Here is a 27,768-nt window from a genome sequence, read left to right on the forward strand (position 1 = left end):
CAGCTACTTAGACTCCAAGACTTTGCACAGAAATGATATTTGGCCATCTGATTAACAGCATTTTGCTTTGTTCATGGGTTTTACAGGTTTCTGAGGTAATTCAGAAAATATGGGTAGGTTAGGTTCCAAATACAGATCAACAAAGGAATCTTTGGGTCATTAATATTAGGCTTCTAGCTCATGGTCATTATGGTCCAGTCACTGGGCATTGACTTACATAACTGCGATGTGCTTGGCTGAATGACCCAGTCTCGGGCCATTAATATTTCTCATGGTAATAACCTATTTGCCGCTGCTAATCGCATCACCTTGAAGGCTCTCTTGCTAATACTTTCTCACAGTTTGATGGGTAGCAGTTGGGGAGGGGGAAAACTGTCATTTTGATTATAGACTTTCATTTCCCCTCCTTTCTTCTGCTAATTGGGTTTGGCTGGATTGATGCTGTGCTGTAGTTAAAGAGGTCAGCAAGGAGGACTGCCCCCTGCATCTTCAGCCAAAGCTCTCGAAGCTGACCATTTTGTGTTAAAAAACCTGGGCTGAACTGCTGGGCAGCTCAAATCCCACAAAGAGAACACAAGTGTTGTTTGTGGGGTAAGGTATAGCTTGGACAGTACCATGATTTTAAAACAAGGAAAGTGGTGGTACCTTAAGTACTCCCCTTGGCATAGAAGGGCAGGGTAATAGATCTGCTAAATAAATTGCATACATACGAGTGCTTTCTTGGGAGTAAGCCCTATTGAATAAAATATATTTTATTTACAGCTTGCCTTTCTCACTGAGACTCAAGGTGGATGTGCTTGTGCTCTATATATACTAATGTAGAAGCTCTGCTTCAGATATTGTACTCCTTACCTTCTCCTTTTCACTCCACAAAACAGGAACTGGGGGGGCATCTTAAGAACTGCAGATTTATACCCTGCCCTTCTCTCTGAATCAGACTCAGAGCAACTTACAATCTCCTTTACCTTCTCCCCCCACAACAGACACTCTGTGAGGTGGGTGGGGCTGAGAGGGCTATCACAGCAGCTGCCCTTTTAAGGACAACCTCTGCGATAGCTACGGCTAGCCCAGGGCCATTCCAGCAGGTGCAAGTGGAGGAGTGGGGAATCAAACCCGGTTCTCCCAGATAAGAGTCCACACATTTAACCACTACACCAAACTGGCTCTCAACCATTAAGAGCATAACACTGTGTTTAATTTTGATCTCTAAACATTTGGTGTGCTTTATATTTTTTTTAGCCCTCTTGAAAACAGGCACCTGGGTCAAGGGAACAATCAGACTAAAAATGCACAGTTCTAACAACCTTGCATGTTGATATTTCAGTACTGGCAAATAGAACATATTTTACCATTTCCCCCCCCCCCCCTCCATTCGAAAACAGGTGTGCGGTTTGATGCTGTATTTAGACTTGAAAGATAAAATGGTGTCTTGAAAAGTACCAGAATTCATTCTGGCATTCCTGCAGAGATATTGGGTTGCAAACCTGCAAATAAATAGAGAGCCAAACAGGTGAATTACCCAAAAGTGTCATTTCACTTGGCCATCTTGCCTTATGAATGGAGCAGTCCCACACTCTGAGAAATTGTTCAGAAATATTTGATGCCTGCACAAGTTCCACAGTTCTTACACCAGAGAGGGAACCTACAAGTTCATCTCAAAATTTCAAATTAGGTGAAACTCTGTGACAGCTTTACATTTAACACCAACACTGTTAACAGATGTTGACCATTTCCACACAGTGATATGAGAAGTCACCCCTGCTGGGGAAGCAGGAGCAAGCAGGTTCGAGGCACGCAGAGTTGACATCTGCATGCTCCATCTCTCCCTCCATTGGGGCCCCATGCAGCGTAGCAATTCCCCCTTTCTTTCTCTCTTGGCAGCTGATCTGTGGCAGCTGCTAAATTTAAAAATAAAACCTTATAAGGCTGAAGTGGAGGAAGCAGATCTTAGCTCCACCATTTTGAAGGCAGAGCTTAGTTCTGCCCCCTTAGACTAGATGTGAGCCCAATGTTGACATGGACACCTGCCTATAACCAGCCCAGTGTGTTGTGATTGCTCCAGTTAAAAAGGGAAAGCCTTGAGAGCCACAAAGATTATACTGAAAATAATTACAGGGTTGAATGGAAGCAAAAAACAAAAAACCCCACCTTCGCTCCAATTGGGGAGGGAAGGTGAAGCAAAAGATCTATGTGGAAGGCGCTGTGGTCAAATTGGGTACCAGTTCTTTGTAAGATGCAGACTCCATGAAATGTTTAGCCAGATCACTCAATAGTACATCTGGAATGGATTGGTAGTATGGTAGAGCCATCAGTTTTCCCATAATATATCCTTCCCGTTGATAAGTTTTGCAAGTTGTTGTGTGCAACTTCAACAACCTATTAAAACTGCTGGGACTACAGACCACCTTTAAGGCATTTGAGGTCAGGGACTCACATGCCTTTGGGACCACTTCTATACCCCCAACAGGGCGTTACACTCAAGTACAAAAAAAAAGATGTCTTGGTGGTCCCTAGCCCAAGAGAGATCCAGCTAGCCTTGGCCCCAAACTGTGGAACTTTCTACCAGAGAACATCTGTGAAAAGTGTTAGCAAGAACATATGCAAAATTACAGAATGGAAGTGTTGATCTTGTTGTGAGGTTGCATTTATAATTTACAAATGTGAATTTGGGTGCATAATAATAATGGTAAAATAATATCCTGCCCTCCTCCAAGGGGCTCCCTACTTTATTTTTCACAACAACCCTGTGAGACTCAAACTTTATTTACAGCTAAACAGGACTATTGAAACCAAAGTTTTGGGTTCAATTTAACAGTCATCTAAGGCTGTTTAATTTTGTTTGAAAATTAGTGAAGAACCACCACCTGTAACAGAACTAGACTTTTAAATTGCCCTAATCCAACCAGATAATCTAAATTTATGTGCAGCAGACTGTTTTGATGAATTCTGTCAAAAAGAATTTAGGCTTATCAGAGTGTCTCCCAAGAAGCAGCTTGAGAGTTTTCAAAAGCATCAAAAGAATTCAGAAGAGGGATGTTGGGACTCGCTGGGTTTGGCTGCTTCCAGGTAGGATTTGTTGCTGGATTATGTTGCAATGCAAAGCCTTAAGGGATTTTAGGGAATCCGTGAGAACACCAAAGCCAGTTCAGAAAGTCAAGCAGTAGCAAGGGAAGTTCAAGTAAGCCAAATGAACAGGATTTTTCTAATGAAAAGTAGGTGGGTGGAGGCCAGTCCCACACTGAGGAAGAAAGCATATTGAAGGAAGAGGGAAAGTGTCTCATCTCCACTCCCTGCCCAATGAATGGAACTAAGAGAATCTTTGGAGGTAGGATTTAAATTGAGAAAAAATATTTTATGGGGTGTTTTAAATGGTTCCAGAACCAATTCAAATTAAATGTGGAGTTCTCATAGCTACATGAGATCAAATCATTGGATTCCTTAAGGTTTTTGATCCATAACTCTGTCAGGAAAGGAAAAGGAAAGGTCCCCTGCGCAAGCACCAGTCATTTCTGACTCTGGGGTGATGTTGCTTTCAAAATGTTTTCACGGCAGACTTTTTACGGGGTGGTTTGCCATTGCCTTCCCCAGTCATCTACACTTTCCCCCCAGCAAGCTGGGTATTCAGGGCCTGTTGCTATCCAAACAGTAGCAGGGAAAATGGCTGTCATGTTGACCAGCAATGTTTCAAGTCCTGAAGCTGTTTGGAAAGTAAAGAGCTGTATTCTCAAAGATCCACCAAAAAGCCTCATAATAGAGGTTTACTGTACTCACAGTCAGTAACTGACAGATATTTCCAGGATGTTCTTTTTTTTTGCTACCTTAATAAGGTTGCTGGGGTACCTTAGCTCTCTATTCACTGTTTTTAGCTGCTGACTGCCAAAAGCTTTTGAGTAATCTTTGCCAATAGGTACATAAAAACTACTGAGTGATCGTTGTATATTTATGCTTTCACGTATATAATGTTGTGGTTTGCAAGCTACCTCAAGAACCTGTCAGTTGGGACACATTTTAAAAGGAAATCTATTTCAAAAAGAGAGCAGAGAATTGGCTTTACTGCTGTTCACTTTATTAAAAATTCCAAATGGACTTTAAAAAACAAGCACATACCCCAAAATGTTTCTCAATGCTACGGTAATCTATTTGTACACTCTCAGTTAAGGTGCTAAAAACACAAAACTGAATAGTTTACTGGCATACTGTAAACGGGAGATCAAACCTACAAGGAGCTTAGTGCAAGTTGTACCAGCTAACAATGGAGATAAGGTACAATGCTAATAATCCAATAGTGTCTGCTATATGCACACCTCATACACATTAAAGCATTCCTCATTCAACTACGGATGGCAAAGTTTGAAGTTTATGAATACAGTAGTTCCAAATAATGAGAACAAAGTAGCAGTAGAGTTGACTAAAGACACACAATTATGAAACAATTGCCATAAAGGAACATCATTAATTTCAATGTCTGTGCAATGGTTAGGGTGCCAAACTAGATGTGGGTTCAAATCCACTCCACATACAGGGTGACCTTGGGTCATTCATTCTCTCTCTCTCAGTCTTATCTAATTCATGGAGTGGTTGTGAGGATAAGGTCCTGAGCTCCTTTAAGAAAAGGTGGAGACAACTGAATCTGAAAAAAGGGCCTGGGCTACATGTTAAATATTTTTTTCTTCTTCAGTCATGTTCTGTACTGCCCAAGGGACATCCCAACCTCACACTCACTTGGTCACAGCATTCAAAGCTGTCTTAAGAAATAAAGATGTTAACAATAAGGGATGCGTGTGCAGAAGACTAATTTAGTTTCATTTAAAATTTAAAAAGTGCAGTGGATGGGACAGGAACTAACAGAGCATCTTGCTCCCAGACAGCTCAACTAAGGCAAGTCTTAACTTTGCTAGAAGGACTTATGCAGGCTACCAACAGAGAACCAGAGTCTAGATAAGAGACACATGAAAGCCAGTGTAGTTTAGCAGTAGAAGTGCTGGACTGGGGAGAACAGGGCTCCAAAACCAGTGTCGTGTAGTGCACGGGTCCCCAACTCCTGGGACGTGGACTGGTCCCGGTCTGTGGCATGTTAGCAACTGGGCTGTGGAGTGAGGCACCTCCTCCTTATTTAAAGATCCCCCATGGGGGGACAGGGATGTGCTGTGGGCTTGGGGGCATCCAAACCCCCAGCACCCCCACTGGTCTGTGGAAAAATTGTCTTCCATAAAACCGGTCCCTGGTGCCAAAAAGGTTGGGGGCCACTGGTGTAGTGGATAAGAGTGCAAAACTAGGATCTGGGAAAGCCAGGTTCATATGCCCTCCAAGCCATGGAAGACCCCTGGGTAACTTGGGCCACTTACAAACTCTCGACCTAATCTAATTTATAGGGTTGTCCTCAGGATAAAACAGAGGAACAAGGTAAGCCTCTATGAGTCCCCACTAGGAAAATAGTTGCAGTATAAACAAAGTAAATAAATTCTGCTACAAAGTTCTCTCGAACTCCCATTCTGCCATAAAGCTGTCTTGGCGACATTAAGCCTGTCACTGTCAGCATAAAATGGAGCGAACCGCTGTGAGCACTTTGTTAGAAAGGGCATGATAAAAAGGTACTACTAGAAACAGAGGAAGAATGGTGGGGGCAGCAAGAATGGCACTTGAATCTGGAGACCCTCACCCATACATGGTAGCAACAGAGGAACCCGTTTGCAACAAGAATTCATATCTCCCACTCCGTGTTGCTTCTGGATGACCAAAGGGTTCTGGGTGTGCATTTGGAAAGGGAAGAGGAATGGACTGGCTGATGGTGCCTGGTACAAAAAAATATGTATGTGAAGTTGGTCAGGCAGAATTTCTAATCAGGACAGCGAGCAGATCTGCTTTAAGAGAAGAAGCAAGGCCCAGTAGTTTATTGAACTTGGTGGTGAGGGATTATTCAGTGGTAATGGCAAATCCTCTAACCAGCATCCTTCAGAGAACTAACTCCAAAAGAACACCCAGCAAGTTCACATACACCACAAAGTGTTTACACTGGCAGGGATGTGTAGGATAAAATAGTGTGAAGAGCCTTCTGGTAGGGGTTGGGTGAGATGACTTCCAGACTCCTTCAGTTTCATTATTTTATGCTCCAATGACCAGAACAGGGATTGGGGCGGGGGGGGGAGGGGAATGAAGCTGGAGATCCTCATTAGACTCATTAAAAGTATCAATCAGCATTATTCTTACCCAGAACACCACTTACCCAGAACACACACAGTACAAGATCATGCATGAGAACTGCTCCAGCTTCACTTGTCTAACTCAACAAAACATGCCATAAAAGAAAGAACAAACCAGTGCTAAGGCCAGAAAAGTGTGTACATATAAGTCCAGTCCCTCTTTATGTTCCAGTTTTTGCTCAATTATGTTTTGTGAAAGTCAGGATAGGGAAAAAGCGAACTCTGCTGTGCTGATTTGCCATTTCAAGGCTTTGTTGCAAGCTTTTGGGCTTACTGAGCCAATATATTTAAAACATGATGGTTTCTATAACAAAAAAAGGAATGATGCACAATCCACAGATGATCTGATTCATCCATTTCCCCAGAGCAACGCAGTAAAATCTGGCAGAGATCATTTCAAGTAACAGCTGACTGTTTCAACACTGACATTCCAGCAGAACACTTGGACCTTTACATAGCTATTAATGGGATCCCATGAATATTGAAATAAACAAAAACTCCAGGATTCATTTGGGAGCTGGAATTAGTTTTCACTTCTATTTATGCAAGCTTAATCTGTTTATTGAAGTACACAATTAGAGCAGGTCAAGCTGCTGTGGAATGAACCACACTTATCCCAATTTGGTCAGTGCTTCTTCATGGCATTGAGCTAGGAGGAAATGGTGCTTCTAATCTGTACATGCTTCTATTCCCCCTATGTCAGCTTTTGAACTTTAAAAATCAACTCATTTATTATTTCAAAAATAAGGCAGTGAACAAGAGTTTAGCTAAACTTGTGCCAGTAAGATTTGAGAAAAATATTTGTTTGTAAAAAGGTACGCAGCCCCTTTGAAGCGTAAGAGCTGTGTGAAGAGGCTATTATTTGATCTGGAAGCTGGTCATGCATCATTTGAGGAGCAGAGGGAAGCAAGCATGTGCTCTCATATGTAAGCAGAGATAACTGTGCAGCAGAAAGTCTTGTCTATGCTCCTATTCACATCTGATCTGGGCCAATAATTATATCTGAGGAGTAAAGATGCTCTGAGCAAGTTCAGATTTTCAAAAAGCTAGTAGCAAAGTTAAGTGGTATAATTTAAATTCAAGTCTTTCTGAGGCAGGGTCTCTCACTTGAAGTTGCTGGAAAAGTACTTGAGGTTTTCTTCCACTTTCCACTGTAGCCTACCTTCAATGGCTAGGTCACAAGGCAAAGTGTGGTTCTGCTGCTTCCATCCTAGAGGGCACTGGTTGACCTAAAAAACAGTAAGGACTAAATGCAGTTCCTCCTGTTGAAGCGCGCATTAGACCAATGTGAAGTCCTTATTTCTTTTCCCCATGGTACACATTGCAAAGATGAGGAAAATTCCTGAGAAGTTTTGGTGGTCTTATTGAAATGCTTCCTTTTGAAATTCCTCAGGTGTGCTGCTCAAGTGGAAAAGCTCCAGCTTAATCACTACTGTTGCCTTAAGAGAGGTTGTATGACAATACTTCTAACATTGCTTCTGCCAGAGCCAGATGAAAACTGTGTCAGCTGATTAACTGCTGTGTGACCTTGTGGAGCAGTCCAAACCACGTTTTATAACTTTGGCAGGTTCACCATGGCTGACCAAGAGAAACTTCAGTTTGAAACAGTGAATTCCTGCTGCTCCAACAGGCATCTGCATAGACACAGGAAACGGTAGTCTGCTTGCTAATTTTGATTTAAAAAAAAAACACTTGAGGTTATCCTATTCAAACATGGAGGGTGGGAATGGTACTAAAATTTTAGAACCCAGGAGTCCATTTTTAGACGTCAGCTCTACAGCAGGATGAAATGAGGTTTCCCTCAGTCTTCAAACATCAGCATAATTTTTTAGGTGAGTGGGACTCTGCCGATCTTCTGTACAAATACAAATTCAAAAAGGGGTGCATGCTAAAAGAATGAAAACAATTCCCAGTAGTAGCATCAGCAGCAGTAGGTGAGGTAGGTTTAAATATGAGCCAGTGTTTCCAGATGGCAACACTAAACACTTGTCAGTAGTTGCTATACAATATCAAATGTACTGCCAAGAAGAGTGGGCAATATCTCCAGCAAGGGGGTGATCATTTTCATTTCTGAGGCATGCATTTGCATATCACTTACAGGACTTCATTGAGGGCCACTTGGATATATCGCATTTTCAGCCAGTTCCCATGCGGAAGGGATCTCAGTCCCTATCAAACATAGTGAACATTATTTTGCAACAGTAAACACCAACTTACGTTAACTGCCAGTAGCTCCTTAAACAAATCTTGAAGAATTTAGAATAAAATTGAGAACAAACTTCGGTTGCCCTTCCAAAATATGGGATTTAAAGAGCTACTTTAGATGTGCCTAAGAATGTGGCAAGCACAGTAGGATCTAATTCTTCTTTTAAGAACACCTTCATTTTCAAAAGCAGTTTGCCATGCTCCATAGTTCATTTCAGCCCATGAAATTATTTGTATGAATTATTTTTACCTTAATCCTAGAGATGCTTCCTGTTTCAAAGTCTTTATAGTGCCATTGTAAAATTAGGAGACTATAAACTTCTCCCCATCTCCCACAGATGAAAGCTGTCAGACTATATGTGGCAAAGAAGTGCTTTAGGTATCAGCCATGCAGTTGTCCATTCCCAAACTAGAACATGGCTTGACATTGCCCACTGTATCCACAAACATATATTATATCCCAATACAAAATTTAACAATGGGGAATTGAAGTACACCAAAGAACTTCCTTGAGGAAACCTCTGAAAGGACCTGGATGGAGGAAACCTAATAATCTCTATCTGCATATCTTGGGACCCTGAGGTGGGAAGTTATCAAGAAATTCTGCATCATCTTCTTAATGACTGCATGCAAGCCTTGGCAGATGACCCATCATCAAATGAGCCAAAATATTATCTAATACACTAACAGATCTACTTTTCCATTGCTTCTCTTCCTACAAAACACCCCAGCTTTTCTCCTCTTCTACAGGTTCCACAAGCCCTACCCCCTGCCAAGTGCCCAGGTACAGCAACAACTGATCAAGGCACTGAGGCTAGAAGAGTCTGGGAATGGGGATGTTTCATATAGAGAGCAAACAGCTGAATTCACAAGTCTGTTTGCCTCTCATCCATTGACTGCCAGCGAAGGGGTCTGAGATGCTGAATTCAGCTTGGATAGCTGACATTCAATTTCACATTTCTCCTTTCCCCCGTGTAAAAATTGTAAACAAGTAGAAAATCAGAACTTTTTCTATAAAATACTACAAAAAGCTATAGCCCCCTTGTTCCTACCCTGCCTCCTTCCCACCCTCTGCAACTGAGACTAGCAATTTCAGTTAAGAGCCAACACCCTTACGCAGAGCTTTTATTCTTCTTACTGAATGTTCATTATCCTTCTGCTGCATTTCCAGTGTAACTGCTTAAAATCTCCTGCTGGTTCCCCACAGATGTCTTTTGTACAGCTGTTAACATGCAGCCCACCCTCTGTGCTGCAAAGAAACAAGTAACCAGTTTATTATCTAATCAGAGATTTTTTTAAAAGCTGCAGGGAGGAGTTTCTTTAAACAAGAAAGCTGTAGTCTTCTGCTTCTGGAGACTTTTCACAAGACCTTCATGGTATGTCTTCTACAGAGGAATACACAGAATTTTTTTAAGTCAATTGTCAAGCAAGATGGGGAAATGTCATCAAATAAATAAAATCCATAAAGGAGTCTAAAATACAAGTACCATCAAATGTTAGCTTCAAGACTTGATCAAGCAGCATCCTCATTGTGAGGCAAACCTTCTGCCAAAGAGCGGGACATAGAAAGAGAAAAAGGCAGCACCCAGTTTGGTTCCTTTCCACAAAGTTAGCACCTGATAGGACAGAGAATGCTGAGCATTTTGAAGTCAGCTCTGGGTTATGTCAATGCACGAGCAATTGGGGAAAAGAGATCAAGCACTAGTGCCATCCTCTTCTATAACCCGGTTCATACTTGTGCCATGTGTTATGTGAGTCACTGGATTGCCACTGAGGTCCCTGGTGCTGCTGTGACGTGACTGGTCATTGAGTCGGTGGGAACTGCTGTGCCTGGAGTGGTCAGTCAGTCGGGACATGCTGCCGTGAGGTAGTCTATCTTCAAGCCCTCGATAACTGCAGGGGGTATACCTAAATCATAAAAACTAATCTGTTTCAGTAACAGGGCAGGCAACAGTGTGTGTACACACATCCATATAAGTACAGAGACTAACATTTTCACCCCAAATACAGCACTTTCTTTACTTGCATAATGCCCCAGGCTCAACATTTGGCATCTCTAGTTAGAAAGAGCTGAAGTAGCAGATCTGAGACAGACTTCTGCCTAAGATATTGGAGAGCTATTGAGTCAGACCTGGGCCAGATACACTAACAATTTGGGTTGGTACAGAAGAGACATGTTCTGGTGGAAGAGTCTTTGGTTTTATCACCATATTTTACATGCAAAAATTAGTGCTAAATATTTGATATACTATATTTAGAAGCTAAATGGGGGGATACATAATATGTAAAGGGTAAGTTTAGGGATAGTAACTGTACTTCCTTATTTATATCAATGGCCTAATGACACCTAAGATCTTTGAAAGCATGCTTGCATCTTCACATGGAGGAGGCAGCTGAGAGGTGATATGATCACCATCTTCAAGTACTTGAAGGGCTGACATATAGAGGATGGTGTGGAATTGTTTTTTGTGGCCCCAGAGGGTAGGACTAGGACCAGTGGGTTGAAATTAAATTAAAAGAGTTTCCAGTTCAACATTAGGAAGAACTTTCTGACCATTAGAGCAATTCCTCAGTGGAACAGGCTTTCTCGGGAGGTGGTGGGCTCTCCTTCCTTGGAGATTTTTAAACAGAGGCTAGATGGCCATCTGACAGCAATGAAGATGCTGTGAATTTAGGGGGAGGTATTTGTGAGTTTCCTGCACTGGGCAGGGGATTGGACTAGATGACTCTGGAGACCCCTTCCAACTCTATGATTCTATGAGGCTGGAGGCTCTCATATGGTCTGGATACCTCCAGTTAGAAAGGAGGAAATCAGTATCCTGTGAAAAGTATAACTTGAGCTTTAGAAAGGCAATAGCAATGTGAATTCTAATAACATCCTGCAATTCCAAAGAGATTTGGATAACAAGAAGTTCCCAGTTATTTGGGGAGTTGATAATATTGCACCTAACCATTATGGGTAGTGTCACCACACCTCTCTTGAATTCCTATAACCACTGGCTAACTTCTGTTTCAATATAAACAAGCAGTCTGCCAATACACGTTATATCCGCATGACAAAATTTTAACCTTACCTGCCATCTCGTGACCGATGCAAGCTGCCATGGTAGCTACTGACTTTGCTATGGACGCTGCCCGCTTTGCTTCGCTGGTCATCCATCATAGCCAGCTGGGTAGAGGAAGCATGAGTAGAAGTCCCTTGAGTGGAGGTGCCTCTAGATTTGCGAATTATGGGTGTGTTGGGGTCTCTCAACAGAGACTGAGCGAAGTCAGGTTCCTGCAGCACTTGCCGGCTCTCATTCACAACTCTGGGGAATAGTAAACCCAGATTAGTTCAATGTTAGAAAGACACAACAGTGTATAGAGACAATAGCCAAAAACATCCAGTGAACTATGCGAATCAGAGATGCCAGGTTTTACTATATCTATAATATTCATATGGGAAAACAAGTCTTCAGAAGCCACTCCCAGCCCACCTAGATCACCAACACCCTTGCAGTACTGATGCTGTTGGAAACACTTAGAGTTGCAAGAGGAGAAGTGCTAGACTCATGGCCCATTATCAGCTGTCAGTTGAAGACACAAGTGAGTAGTTTCAGGATGACTGCCAAGGAATTGGCTGGGAATTTAGCTCATTAAGACTTGGCTATAAATTCAGCCAAGAGAAGCAGCAGTTTGTGGACTCAACAAGTATACTTTGCTACTGACCCACCAAGCTTGTTGCTACTGGACCTCTGTAACCTTGGACTGGACCTGACAGTCAACTGTTCTTGAACCCATGACCCTGGACTGGACTTGCTGCCTGGAATTCCTTGACCCTAGGCTGGACTTCAGTAAGCCTGCTCTCTGGAATCTCTGACTTTGGACTGAACTTGGATTATTCTCTGCAATCTTGCCTCTGACATACCTTGCTGAACTTCAGCCCTTGCCTTCTGGGGAAGCTGCACCAGTACAACAGTATGTCTATCTCAGAAATTTAGGTCAGTATTGTAGGGGGAGTGGGAGACGAAAATAAGCTATTTTATATTCTTTTCACCACTGGCATCTGTATTATATTCTATTTCCTCTATTCTTAATTTTAAAACAGAAGAGGAGATTGGATTTATACCCTTCCTTTCACCTGGGAGACTCAGAGCAGCTTACATTCTCCTTTCCTTCCTCTCCCCACAACAGACACCCTGCGGCTGAGAGAGCTCTTAAAGAACTGCTCTTGAGAGAACACTTCTGAGAGAACTGTGACTGACCCAAGGTCACCCAGCAGCTGCATGTAGAGGCGTGGGGAATCAAACCCAGTTCTCCAGCTTAGAGTCCACCACTGTTAACTACTAAACCAAACTGGCTCTCAATTAAGAGTAAAATTTTCATTGCAGTTAAAGGCCAAAAAACCTATTCAATGAGAAACTCTACATTAAAACCCAGAATACAGATGCTGTGATTCTCACAGCAGGCAGAATCAATTGTGTCCTTATACCTAAACCTGTCGAAAGTTTCTCATCAGCCCCTTGACATGTTCACAGTGACTTAACAGAAATGGCCTTTTGTCAAATAGGTAGAGAGAAGTGTGATAATCTAAAGTCTGCTACACTGTGATGATTGGGCACTGGATGTATCTAGTCAGAGACCTTTCAATGAGGTCACTGACCCTCTGCATGTGTCAGAGTTAAAAAAAGAGAAAGTCTAAAGCTCAACAAGAGCAGAAAAAAGAAACCAGAAGGTCTGTGTAGTCATAAATGTAAGTGATCATCTTTGCCAGCGCTCGGGCTCCATAGATGTGTGCAAGAGGCCGATCACAACAAAGTTTCAAGAGTAAACAATCTTCATGACCTCCCTCCTCTATAAAGGTCTGGTGCATCCTGAAGAGCATCATCTAAAAAGTAGAAACAGGCTTATGTCATCCCACCCCCCTCCATATTCTTGCTCTTTTAGTGACATGACCGCAAGAACATCCTTGAGATAGCACAAATTGTTGTGCACATCAAATCACAATCTAAACTGCAAAGTGATTCCTCCTCAAAGATATATGAAAGTTTCCGGGTAGATCCTCAGACCACAAGGAATACTACCAGAACAAACAAACAAAGCCATGCTATATTGTACTTGTATTGGCGAAGCTTCAGACATTAACTGGCGATCAGGGCCCTGGGGAGTTTGCTGCAATTCTGCAGGGCCTGAGAAACAGAGCTGTTTCACCAGGCTTTCAGTTGAGGCAGTGGCATTCTGAACATCTGGCCTCCATGCCAATGCTGCTCATGTAACGCTGCCCATTTGATGCGGGTCGTTTGGAACATGGACACTGCGTAACCTTATCTTATTCCATCTTACTGTTCAGTTTACAGGGTTATGTTTATGAAATTCGCCATCACATTTAACTGTTTTAGATTGTTTAGTTATTTTGGTATTATGTAATTGGCTTTTAACTGTTTCTGATTATGTTGTGACCTGCCCTGAGCCCACTTTCGGGGAGGGCGGGAATAGAAATCTAAATAATAAAATAAATATTAACTGGCAAAACTGGGTCACAAACATTCCAGTTGCTCAGGAAACAAAGATATCAAAAATACTTGCATTCCATTATCTGTGAGTTAAAGGGAAGAAGTCAATGTGACTGGGATTAATACCTCATACATAGAGAGGAGAACAGGCCCGTAGCCATGAGGGGGACCCGGTCCGGCGTCTCCACCCAACCCCCCCCTCAGAACTTTTTTGCCCCTTCTTTGACCCCCACTCTCTCCGCTGGGGCAGCCAGCACTGGACGTGCTGATCGTGCTGGGAAGCTGGTGTAGACACTGCTGGCTTCTGTGCAGCTTTTCCCAGCGATCACATGCAAGAATCACAGGAGCCCGCACTTTACTTTTTCACCCCATTGGTGGGTGGGTGCGTGAGTGGGAGGGGAAGGTGCCACATGGAGGGGGGGCAGGGCGCCAGAGCTACGAGGGGAGGGAAGTGGCGGCGGAGAGAGTGGGGGAGGCCAAAAGGGGGGCCCCCTCCATCCAAAAACTTTTTCTGTGGGTCCCCCCCCAACTGGAATTTTCTGGCTATGGGCCTGGAGGAGAAGCTTTGTAATGTTGGCAAGTTGTTGGGAAGAAGTTCTAGAAAGGCAAAGAAGCAAAAAATGAGAGTAAGCCCAGAAAGATGGCAGCTGAAAAGATGATGAAGAATATAGAAGAACCTGAAAGATGCATCAGGGTTGCCGGAGGAAAAAGGCAGGAGGTGACAGGTGATGAAGTCAAGAAGGGCTAATGAGAAGTGGGACTCCAAAGAATTGCAGTTAAGGTGAGAACAGGCTACCTAGTACAGTGAAGCAATTAAAAAATAGGAGAGCTAAATAATCTTTCTAAAGGACAGGAGTACAAAAGAAAGCAAAGCAAAGCAAAGCAGACATAGAGCTGAAGAGCTCATGGGTAGCAGAGATAAAGAGAAATCAAGTAGTTTAATTATGGCAAAACATTAACAGAGGGCTACTCAATACTGGCATGTAAATAGTGAGTGAACAATGAGGCCTATGAACTTATGAGGCCGCCAAAGTCTAGAAGTTAACTGGACTACTGTACTTTTAAATAGCTGCAAAGAGAAAAATATCGTCAGCTGTAGCTTCTACGACCATGGTTACATTGTGGTTTGGCAACCCTAACGAGGCAACAAGAGCCAAAAAAACAGTGTATGGTGGGACAAGGGCTGAAATTCACATTGCTAGCTAGCAAATTATTTGGCTATAGGCTTCTCATGCATGTAGAATGACTCATGATCTCCCCTCTACTAGAAATATCTGTTAAAACTAAGGATTAAGAGAAAGCAGCCCTATCATGAACAAAAGAAGCCTCTTATTCAAAGCACATTATCGACCAACGAGAATGATCAGCAATTTCCCAAAGGTGAGGAAGTTCAATAGCAAGTACATGTACTTGTCAGATGTTTCACTGTCTCTCTACTTCTGGTCCTAGCTGTACATGATCTTTGCTGCCATAGAACACATTAGGACTCTTAGACTGGCAGTAGCCATATTACTTCACTGCATTTCCTTGGTTGAGGAAACTCAGGGAAGCTGTACAACTGCTAGTACATCTGTGCCTAATTATCTGGAGCAAGACAGAATCCAGATTTGTAGCAGCCACAGTGTTATGTAATTGTCACCTCTTCCCTCTGCATCCTAGTTGGAGGGGGGAGGGGTGGATTCTGGATATTAGATTTTTGGGTATCTTCCAAGCAGTTTTAGGAATGAACTATGAAGAACTGCTGTATTTAGAATTCAATATTCCTAAGTTCTAGCAGTTCCCATCTGTTGCTTTGCCACCTTTTACATATCAGGACTCACTCTTTTTTCTTGCGACCATGAAAAAAGCTGGCCCACTCAAAACAGGTCTTTTTACTTCCAACCCAGAAGACAGATGGGATGCCCACTATAAGAGCCATCAGATATTTCATCAGAAAGAGGATCAGGTCTGGGCGACTCATCTGGGTGACCTGCAGAAGGATGAGAAGAAAGAACATGATGCAAGCAACTGAAGCACATTATTTCATTTTTTAACTCCCTTGAAGTAGATGTTATGAGGGAAAGGCTACACCAGTCTCAGCTGAATCCCTTGATTTCCCTCTTATAGACAAATAAGAAGAGAGCTGAATCAGCCTGGATTTAAACTGAAGCCATTTAAAATTATCCAGGAATAAATTCAAGCAGGTTTCTGATTTGTAATTTAGGTACTTCCTAAATAAGAGAATACAAACATTAGAACAAGCTAGCAACATTGGCAGGAGAAGTAACTACATGCCATAATCTCACATGAGTGCTTCATACAGACCATACTGGAGTCGCATGCAAAACAGCCATCTAGAAGCAGCTCTTGGCCTGTTCAGAAGGCATGAACACACAAAACAACCAAGAGAACAACTGCAGGGTTATCATCTCTATAAAATGCATGGGTCTGTGGCAGAAAAAAAACCCACTGAAATAATCTTGACACACCCCTTTCACTAACTACCTTGTGGAAGCACTCTTTGTTCATGTAGAAAGTAGCTATCTCAGATTAATCTTAAAATATCCTTTGGGTTTTGTATTAACAAAGGTTCAAAGGTGCACCGAAAGATCAAGAAAATCTGGCCAGTCAGGCACAAACCAGATCATGTGCTAAATGTGAAACTGACAAGCTGCCACTGTGGATCCTTTTAAACATCTAGTGCCATTTTTGCTTTATTCAATGTCATAAACATTCTCAGTCTCCCTGTATCTTGCCAGCAACAGTCAACGCTGCAAACCCAGGAATGGGCAATACAGTGTCCTGACTTTGGGAAGGCCTAACTTATTCAAGTAGGAGAATGACACAGGATTAAAGCAGGAATGGGGCAACAGACTGCTTGTGGTACAACTTTCCATACAGAATGGCCCAGGTTCAATCTCTGGCATCTTCAGTTAAATAGGATTCAATAATATGCAATGTGAAAGATTTCTAGCTAGACCCCAGACAGCTACTGACAGTTAGAGTAGACTGCACTGACCTTGATAGATCAATGAGCCTGACTTTGTATGAGGCAGCTTTGTGTGTGCATTAAAATGGACCACAACCACTTCTAAGTCCAGGTAGAGGATTCTAGCAAGCAGAGAGAGGGAGCAGAACTTTCTCCTTGCCTGTGCTAATTTTCTATTTGTGCAGAGTTTTTCCATATGAATGCTTCTGCGATTATCCAGAAATATCCATGTATAGCCTTTGAACTGTCATGTAGCACAGTTTCTGCGTACAAATGACAATGGTCATCTTGATAATCATCAGCCCTATTTTTGAAATGAAATGGAACTGGTTCTCCTGCAAATATTGCCCTTAGGAAACTTCCAGAGCAGCTCCGCATGATTAATCAGACAAGAAAGAAACAGAGGCACTGTCAAAAGTCATCAGCATCAATTAAGGTTCTAGGGCAGAAAATTGGTAGTAATGCAATTAGAGAAATGACATGCAAAGGGTGGACAATGGAGAAATGGTTGACCCCACTTGATGTGACTGGAACCCAGAGAAAGAAAGCCTTGTAAAAATATATGCACAGTTTGCTCTCTCCCAGTCCCGCCATCTTAGTTGATGCTGTGGACATGGCCAAAAAAGCAGCACTCAGTAGCAAGCAAACAACAGAACGTTGGGATTTCCCCAATTCCATAGTAATAATATTGCAACTGAGCAGACAACAAATAGCTTCTGATCTAGGCAATTTCACTCTCTGAATAACATTTTAACACACAAATGGATCTGAATATTTTCCTCCTCTAGGGATGAGAAGTGGACCTTTAATTCATGCTTTCTGTTTTGCCTGGACCCCACTCACTCACAACAGGGAGACAATCCAAACTGAAAGGCCCCATAATGATCTGAAACTAGGATTTCCACTGATCTTGGGAAACTGAGAGTTTAAATTACCCAAGATTAAAGGAGACCATAAAGTACCTTCTGATGTTTACTATGGCACAAGGTGAAGGGGAAAGAGTGGAAGAGGACCTAAGATCCATTCCTAGCCTCTTCTAAGGAAGAAGGGAAACATCTAGACAAGTCCAATGAGTTCAGACTTTGACTAAGATGGAAAATTATGCACACTTTCATTTTCCTGGCATTTCTCTCATGTAAATTAGTTTGACTCAGGAGAGTTGCCAGCTGCAATTAACAGCTAACACACTCTTGCTCACTTATATAATAAATTACTTCTATGAAACTGCTTAGAGCTAGACCTGCAGTTACCTGGGGAGGAACAACAGTTCTCTAGGAACAGCATGACAAGGATAAAATACCACTGCTGCAATAAAACACACACACACAAATGAACATATGAAGCTGCCTTATACTGAATCAGACCCTTGGTTCATCAAAGTCAGTATTGTCTTCTCAGACTGGCAGCGGCTCTCCAGGGTCTCAAGATGAGGATTTTCATGCCTACTTGCCTGGACCTCTTTTTGGAGATGCCAGGGATTGAACCTGGGACCTTCTGCTTACCAAGCAGATGCTCTACCACTGAGCCACCGTCCCTCCCCAAAATGGATATGCATAGATTTTTGTTGGCAGTCTTCCTCAGTAATAGCTCCCATCTTGTAGCAGCTCAGGATTAACTGAGAGTTAATCAGGGGAAAGTCCCACAGTAAGCAAGGAGTGAGCGAATGATCCTTGGCATCAAAGCATTAGCTATGTGCGCCGTTTCAGCTGGCAGCCAGATCATAAAAGTGGACACAGAAGTCCCTAGAGAAAGAGTGGGTAGTTCACCACTGTCTGAAATTCCTCACCTAAACTGTGGAGTTTTGCAAACAAAAATTTTACTTCTGGCATTAAAGTTGTGAGTGGGCGATTTGGCTACTGCATAAATTAATTTGCTCTGGGGCCATCTTTCCTGAGCTAAGACAAAAATGTGTGAGCCAGAACTCTGAGCTAGCACTCACTAACTCAGCTTAGAGGGAACACTGATCGTACACATTTCGCTGGCTCTTTGTACATTGGTGGCTATACCTCAGGCAGACTCCATCCACTTGAGAGTAGAAGACCACCACAGACTACATGTTATGCACTGTAATAGTTATGTTTTTGTGCTCTGCTCTACCTCTGAGGAACACCTTCTCAGATACAGGGATTGCTTGGTGAGGCCCTGCTTTGCACATCAGCAAAAGATGATGCAGATTCTGGGGTGTAGGTACAAAGACTATGAAATCTGCTCTCTGAAGCACAACTGGCACTGCCCCTTCCTGTTTTTAGAGTTTTATAATCCTCATATCTGTTCCACTAAACCTGTGGCTTGACCTAAGGCAGACCCCACCTTTTTGTCAATTAGTACTGCTGCTTTTATCACAGCAAAAATACTATTAATTATTTTTTACTTAAAGTCTCCAAGGCTCATCAGCTATTCCTCCAAACCCATTTTTATCCAAACCCATCAACTATTCCTCCAGACTTAAGAATCATCAACTATTCCTCCAAACCCATTTTTATCAGACTGTTCCTCTAAAGAACTCAGGTGACCCTGACCTGCCCAATCTCGTCAGATCTTGGAAGCTAAGCAAGGTCAACTGTGGTTAGTACTTGGATGGGAGATTGTCCTTGAAATACCCAGCTGAGAGGACAGAGGCAGGCTTTTAGCCACCTCTCTGAATATCCCCCAGTAGAGGTCAGTCACCAGAGGTCAACATGACTTCCAGATGCAAATATGCACATACACACTCCTAAAGTACACAAAAAGTACACACACACACAAAAAAGAACTCAGTGATGTACAATATTCTTCCTTCCACCATGTTAACCTCTCAGCATCCTTAAGAGATAGGTTAGCATGAGTGTGTGACTAGCCTAAAGATACCAGTGAGTTTTAGGTCTGAATGGGGCCTTGATTGTGAGCTTCCTCTGAGTCCAAAACTAGCCACTGTACCATGCTGGACTCAGTGTAAAGGACACTGGCCAAGACACTGTCTCAGCCTAACACTGTGAAGAAACTTTGAACTTAAGGTTCCAACAACATGATCCATTTTCTGACACTTTTACTTTTTGAAATGTAGCTGCTAGTGCATTTGATATGCTATTTAAATGGTACACAATTTCTTTTTAAGGAGGTAAAAGCAAGGACTAAAAACAAGAAACAACCCCATCATGGTAACAGAAGCCCTTGTCTTTTAGTAAGCAGGACCAAAAACATTCCATTTATTTGCTTAAGACCTTAGAGAGTCGTAACAAGCTATGCAGTTATAGCTATGCAGTTATACCAGTTGATTCAATGTAATCTGTTCCACAAGAGAACTCTGAATACTTTCACATTTATATAGTCCCTGCCACAGTATGAGCTCCCTTCTTAGTCTTTATTGTTTTAACAATTTGTCTTTACACAGAGGTAAAAAACCCAACAACTTATTGTTCATGTTTAGAGACAGGGCCTTTTCAATACCTGTACCATTTGTGGAATGCTCCCTCTTTCAGGAAATTTCCCTGTTGTCTACTGTTTTATTTTAGGTGCCCAATTAAGACAATGTTTCTTGCCAGGCTTCTAAGTTTCTTCCCTATCTTAAACTATTTTATTGCCCTGGCTATTCTATTCTTTATTTTACAGCCCATACCATCCAGCACTATTATTTTGCTGGCCCTGCTTCTTCAGAGTCCATGCTTCTGCTGTGTTTTGAGTTTGTTGCTGCTGCTGCTGCTTTGCTGGTATGAAATCATTTTTATGCTTTAGTGAATCTTGGTTATTTTAAATTGTTTTTATAGTCTTTTTTTAAAAATGTTTTAAGCTGACTTGGGCAGTTTTATGATGCATATGTATCTTCTTTAAGTATCTGTTTTATATGGGCTCTTATTTTGCGGTTTCACATTCTACTGGATATCCATGCCAAGTGTTAAATGCACATGATACATGAAGATATAGGCTTCCTTACCTGATAGGGGCAGGGTATATGATATTCTTTGCATCTTTCTTGGATCCATGTTGTCTCCCACACACCTCTGTAAGCCTGCTCATAAAAATAGCAGCCAATCACAACCAAGAGTGGTACCAGGTAGAGGACACTGAAGATGCCAATCCGGATCATGAATTTCACCAACTTGTCTTGGTTCTCCTTCTCTAAAGGAATTTCAATGCGCACCCGATTTAAGGAGATAATGCCAGCTAGTAACAGAGAGACTCCAACCACCACATACAGGCAGAGGGGAGCAAGAACAAAGTATCTCAAAGCATCCACATCATAGAGGCCAACAAAACATACGCCGCTGATGTTGTCACCTTCGATTTTATTCATAGCTAGAAGGATGATGGTTAGAGTTCCTGGGATACCCCATGCACTAGCATGGAAAAGTAGGGCCTTCTTCTCAATGGCTTCACTGCCCCACTTTGGTACAGCTGCCAAGAACCAAGTTATAGTAAGAATCACCCACCAGACACTCCCGGCCATGGTAAAGAAATAGAGTACCATAAAAAGCATGGTGCAAGCTTTGTTGTGAGAGCCCTGTGTCACTGTGGAAGCCTTGTACGTATTGGGGCTAGAGGGATTGCAGGAAACTCTGTCTTCTAGCAAAAAGCCAATGAAGAAAATGAGAGAGACCATCATGTAGCAGACAGCATAGAATATAATAGGCCTTTCTGGGTAGCGAAATCTTGTGACATCGATCAGAAAAGTCAAGAAAGTAAATAAGGTGGCTGAAAGGCAGACAATGGAGATCACACCAATGAAATATCGTGCAAAAGAGAGCTCTTCACTCCTAAAATACATATTTGGACATGGGGGGGAGCAGTCTCGTACCCTCAGGAATGTGTAACCCAAGTCAGGATCTATTTTTAGCTCTCGGGGGCACCAGAAGCCATAGTCTCTTTGCACTGCTACTGGCACCTCTTCAGTTGGCTCTCCAACTACATTGAGATCGACAGGACGGGGGTAAGGCTCATCACAATCTGGGAACCTATAATAAGGGGAAAAAGCAAGTTTACACATGTGTTTAACTGATGACTAAAAAACAATCAAGCAGCTTTCTTGCCTTGGTTGCCTCAAGCGAGAATAATTTTAGAGAATATTGGATAGTGATAATGACATGTCAAGCCCTTGAGGCAGCCTCTATTTACTACTTAAATGATCAAGCAATCCCTGTGCAATCTCAGACTCTGACCTTCACTAAAGAACTCTGGTTTTTACCAACATCTACTGGGGGCATGCAGACCAAGATCTATCTGATTATTTCAAACCAGTGTAAGAACTTCAGTGTACTTCCTTTTCAAGCTCCTAGTGATGTGAACTTCTCTACTCTACCCATTCTCTTCTCCCTGTCCTAATCCTGGAAAACCACACAGGCTTTGATGTCAGTCATGACATGAAAAAATGCAGGACTTTGTGAGTATAACGAATTGGACAGGGAAGTTCATCCACCACCCGCCTGCAAGTGGATGGAATGCACTGAAAGAGAGAGAGAGGCTTTAGGCTACTAAGAGAGATAAAACATTCCTTGTTAGAGAACTGGAGCTGTGCTTGGGACAGAGACAACTTGAGCTGAGTGCCAAACCCAGCAGAACACTAGTTGGCTGATTTTCTGTTAAGTCATTATGACTAACTTCCCTGACCTCTTCAACACAAGCCAGACCACTTCTTTCTCTCAGTCTCTCCTCATTTGGCTAAACTAGAAGAAAAAAAAAAGTGTTCACTCACCAAGAAATTAAAAAAAGCTAGCTCCTCCTAATGGTTGAGTGATTACTCTCATCGTTAAAAGCTTAGCCAGTCTGTCTCAACTGGCCTGGATGTGTTTTATTTGTGAGCTTTAGCTCCTACAAAAACTGTTGCTGGACACATGGATTTGTTTCTTCTAAAGCAGTGAAAGGCTTAGGATTATTCAAAATAAGATAGAATTTTGCAAAACTGATTGAAAGGAAGTTCAGCTTCTTGTCATTCAGTGGTTAACTCAACTTGGTCATTCACATCACAAACATACTCAGAGAACATGAGATAAATGGTTAAAAGAATGGAGCTTGCATGCCATTTTGACTTGGGGGAAAAAGGAAGTTTTAAGTCTGTCATCATTTGACAACTTAAATGATTTGTTTTTCCTTAGTAATAACCAAAACAAAGCAAAAACTCACAAGGTAACAAGTGCTCCACAGTCTTTGTGTGAAGTCTAAGACCTTGCAAAAGCTAGGTTAAGAAAGGCTCTAGCAGTCCCTAGTGTCAAACACAGGTAGGGAGGCAAAGGACAGTCTGAGGGCCAGTGTGGTTAGAATGTTCACCTTGGACTAAAGAGAGAGAGCTTCAGTTCCCTCCTTATACTCCCACATAACCTAAGCTATCTGACAAGGCTGCTGCAATGGGAAAAAAATGGATATTTCATCTGTGTATGTCATTTTGAGCTCTTTGGAGCCACGACTGGGCACAAATATTAAAAGTGGTGTTAACTGTAATGGGATGCACATGTAAGTCACACTAGTGTCTCCGCAAAAACACACTAGTTTAGTCCGAAAAACAAAATTATTTTGTGTTTCCTAGAACATACTGAAAATATGTCCATGAGTGTAAAGTGCCATCAAGTTGCTTCTGACATATGGCAACCTTATGAATTAATGACCTCTAAAGCATCCTATTGGTAACAGTCAGGATCACATCTTGCAAACTGAGGGCCATGGCTTCCTTAAAAGTAGCTGGCAACTTTAAAAAGCAAAAATGAAAGGTCTCACCTACTGCACTCCATATCCTCTGGCCAAGACACACCAAACATCTCCATGAGTTTTGAACATTCTGTATAAGCTCGTTGACAAATCCTGCGACAAGGGAGGCTAACTCTGCCATACTCCATGCAAACAGGAGCATACAGAGCACACAAAAATGGTCGAAAATCACGGGAGCATTCCAGGTTCACCATGGGATGGAATGGCTATAAAGAGAGTAAAAACAAACAAACTAAATATTTCCAGGCTATCATTTAAAACAATAAGGCAGTTTCGGCCTTGTGAAACAATATGGGTGGTTATCACATTCCAACATCTGCTTTTCTCCTCAAATAGCTGAACACAGACATTGAAATCATAATACAGACAGTGGAGGTAACAGACTGAACAGAATGCCAACAAATATTTGTAAGAATGAGCATCATGCACTGCAGCAGCTTTCAAATTGCTTTCATTTAACCTGCCAATCCTTGAAGAATATGCCAGATCCATGTTGCTTCTATGTAGAGCTTGGTGGGCAACAAGTCATAAAAAACCTAGCTGAACAAGATCTCTTTTACAATCTATACCTGATTCCTCAGTATTAGAGGAATAATAGGAAAATTTGCACACCACCTTTCTATCATTAAAACAGCATCAAAGCAGAGCTGTTCCACCAGGCCTTTGGCTGAGGTGGTGGGTGTCTAATTCACCTTGGCCTCTCCTGCTCTCACAGCCTACTTAGATCATATTGTCGCACTGCTATAGTGCCCATTCTTTTTTTGCCCAGCAAAACATCAACAAGTTGCTACGTACAACCACCTTCCTTTTAGAGAGCCAGTTTGGTGTAGTGGGTTAAGTGTGCAGACTCTTACCTGGGAGAACTGGGTTTGATTCCCCACTTCTCCACTTGCAACTGCTGGAATGGCCTTGGTTAGTCATAGCTCCTGCAGGGGTTGTCCTTGAAAGGAAAGTGGCTGTGAAAGCCCTTTCAGCCCCACCCACCTCACAGGGTGTCTGTTGTGGGGAGAGAAGATATAGGAGATTGTAAGCCGCTCTCTGATTCAGAGAGAAGGGCGGGGTATAAATCTGCAATTCTTCTTTCTGGAGGCACTTGAACTCCCAAAAACATGCTGCCATCTTTAGGTTTTATTAGAATTTTATTGTTAATTATTAACTATTGTGCTTTAATGTTTTAATTATTTTATGTATTATTTATGAACGTTGTGACCACTCCGAGCCTGCTTGTGGGGGAGGGTGGGATAGAAATCAAACAAATCAAGAAAATTAAATTAAAAGCTTGCCTGTTTTGCCACATTGATCTAGGGATAAATATATTTACCCTTTATTCTGTACTTTGCATTTGGTCAAAATGTTCAAGCAGCTGAAACTTTAGCTTTACTCTTCCTTGTAATTAGCTTCAGCAAAAAACTCAGACATTACACCTTTTGTGTGTTTATGCTGACTACGAACAGTGTGTCAGTTTCCTCTAACAACACACTTAACTGCTAGATTCCATGGATCTATTCTGCTAATGGCAGTGCAAGAAACAATGCTATAATGCAGGGCCAGAATAGTGCAGATACAGAGCTGATTTGTACCACAAAAGCCAGGAGTTCAAATCTCCACTTAGTTGTAAAGCACATTGGGTGGCCTTATGACCATCTTAGAGGCTTATTATGAGCACTCAGTGAAATAATATGCCACTCTGAATACCTTGGAGGAAAGGTACGCTGCAAATGTGATGAGATAACACACATCTCCACACCCCAATAAACCAGTTAGCTATAACAAGAAGCGAGCGGAAAGCTTTCAGCAATCACTAGAGTTGCCAGTGCTCCCAGGAAATGTGCAAAGGGCCCAGTGCTATAATATATACATATTTCAAACTGGCCATTATGTACTTTCCCCAAAAGCACACACAAAAATCTATTCTAGCACTCTTCTTTGTAATCATCTAAGAGCAAGTCTAGAAAAGAGAAAGCAGTTGTTTCTAGAACACAGTTGTTTAGGTTGAATTAATGAAAGGTCTGCATTAGGCTTCCACTAAGCTAGGAGGCTGCAAATAGCTGCATTGGTTCGAAGGAAAATACAAAAACAAAAGCCATGTATTACTTTTATTAGAATTAATCAAAATTATATATTGCAATAGTTTGAGGTTGGTGGGAGTAAAGAGGGTGATGGCCAGAAATAATAGGAAAAACTGATAAAAACAAAACTGATTTATCCCATTTTTCCAAACATCTTTTCAATTTTTCCCACTGAGAAACTGGGAAATTTGGCACAGCACTGAGGGGGAAAATCCTCCTATCAAGTATTTCCTCTTTTAAAATGAACTAAACACTTCTTATGGCAAGGGTTTTCTTAAAAAGTACAGCATGAGAAAGTCACAGACTTTTCCATTTTTCAAGTAGAAAAATTGGGTAATTTGTGGGACTACTGGAATTTTTTACAAGGTTTATTATTATTACTTTACATTTCTATCTTGCCCTGCCTGCAAATGGGCTCAGGGTGGGTAACAACATCATCAAACATTAAAAACCAACTACATCAATTCTAAAACAATTAGCTAATTTAAAACAAATAGGTAATCAGTTGATCAATTAAACAATTTGACAATTAAAAGCATATAACATGGCAAAATTTTGCAATAAGTTGATCTTCTCATTTAATGCATGTGAAAAGTTAGGCTCTAGCTAGCCCATAGATGTTACTGCTTCAGTTACATATAAGATGCTACAAGATTGTTTTTTGTCTTAAACTCAATACCATCTCTCTCATTTGTATATTTACGAGGTATGAGAGGTAACTACAATTGTATTGTCTTGAAAATCTTTCAGCAATTCTACAACACAAAGTTTAACTACAAGGGCAACAGTCAGGCAGAAAAAAAAGAGTGTCTGTAACGTGCATCTATGGAATAGTAAAGTGAATTGCGGGACAGTAAAGGGAATTGTTCAGAGCAAAAAAGCCTCCTCTTATTTTTAATTTAGAGCCTCCATTACAATTAGTGACAGGGTGAAATTCAGTCTTGTTTTGCTCTGTGTGATCATTTTAGATAGGGCTGCCAATAGCATGGAGAAAAAGAAACCCTTTAATAGAGGCTTAATGGGGTGTTTTTTATTCTTTTCTATGAAAAGCATCACTTACTCATTTTCACCCTTTAAGAGAGGCTACACAAAACATTACTTTTTCCTATGGGTTGCTGCCAACTCTAATTTCAGAGCAGGATTCTTGCATCTAACAAATCTGGAAAGGGGGGAGAAAAAAAAGAATTCTGGGCAGACTGCTAAACCTAAATTCTGAGTCTCTAGTGCTAACTCTTATCCTCTCAGAATGTAAAAAAAGTTTTATGTCATATAGACACGGCATCAGAAATCTGCCCCCCCCCCCCCCCCATACCTCTCTGGTTAAGCTTAAAGATACAAGATAAAACTTAAGTTCTCTTACAGACAGTTCCTGAACAGCACTAGTGCTGCTCATGTCTAAACAAGTAAAACCCCTAGACAGACTGCAGGGGTGAGGCATACAGATTAAATAGGATTCTTTCCCTCTATCCCCCTCCACCAGCCTTTCATTCTTTCCTTCTCCACTGGGCTTATGGATTCTGAACAAGACGTGAAAACTTCTTCAGAAAAAAAAAGACATGAGCAGAAGCTCAGACTCAGACATTTTATTTTGATCTAAAAATAAAAGCTATATAGACAGACTATCACACAAACCACTAAAATACTGTCCTGGTTATATATAAGAGGAGTAAACAAGCAAAAATCTCATAATTATCTGGTAGATTTTATGTAACACAAGATGCTTTTGGTTGTTAATTGCTCCACCATGTATAGTTTCATAAAAATCCAGCAGCAGCTAACAAACAAATTTCACAAATGAAAAAGGTCGCTTTACACTGACAAATTATAGATTCCTGAAACACACAAAGGCAATGTTCAAAAGAGCCCTCCCTCCGCATTCACATTCAAATTAATAAGGCTTTGAGTTCAGTTAAGATACTCCCCCACCCTTCAGAGTTTCATTCTTATTACCATGGGAACCCTGCACCCACAGGCCTTCGAGAATTGCAATAGACCCAGTTTAGCAAAGGGCGTGAAAAGGGGAGAGAGTCAAAGGGTACAATTTGGCTCATGAAAATAAGAATGCCAACCTTTGTCACACTACAAAAGGCTGGGTATCCATAGGAACAGTTCTGTGCCAAACAGAGAAAGGACCTTACGAATATCATGGACTGGGAAATGAT

General features: G+C 41.7%; 1 protein-coding gene across 3 annotated transcripts in view; it reads right to left on the reverse strand.

The window, feature by feature from the left end:
• Positions 1-9,501: 9,501 nt before the first annotated feature.
• Positions 9,502-27,768, reverse strand: part of FZD3 (frizzled class receptor 3) — a 38,659-nt gene continuing 20,392 nt past the window's right edge. For all 3 annotated transcript variants that reach the window (XM_060250403.1, XM_060250404.1, XM_060250405.1), the window contains exons 3-7: positions 23,547-23,743; positions 20,776-21,793; positions 15,718-15,866; positions 11,480-11,713; positions 9,502-10,313 (exon numbers count right to left, since the gene is read on the reverse strand). In XM_060250403.1, coding sequence (XP_060106386.1) covers positions 10,100-10,313; positions 11,480-11,713; positions 15,718-15,866; positions 20,776-21,793; positions 23,547-23,743 — 1,812 coding nt within the window. In that variant the 3' untranslated portion in view covers positions 9,502-10,099. The remainder of the gene's footprint in view (positions 10,314-11,479; positions 11,714-15,717; positions 15,867-20,775; positions 21,794-23,546; positions 23,744-27,768) is intronic.

The sequence above is a fragment of the Heteronotia binoei genome, chromosome 1 (assembly GCF_032191835.1).
Source record: "Heteronotia binoei isolate CCM8104 ecotype False Entrance Well chromosome 1, APGP_CSIRO_Hbin_v1, whole genome shotgun sequence".
Lineage (NCBI taxonomy): Eukaryota > Metazoa > Chordata > Lepidosauria > Squamata > Gekkonidae > Heteronotia > Heteronotia binoei.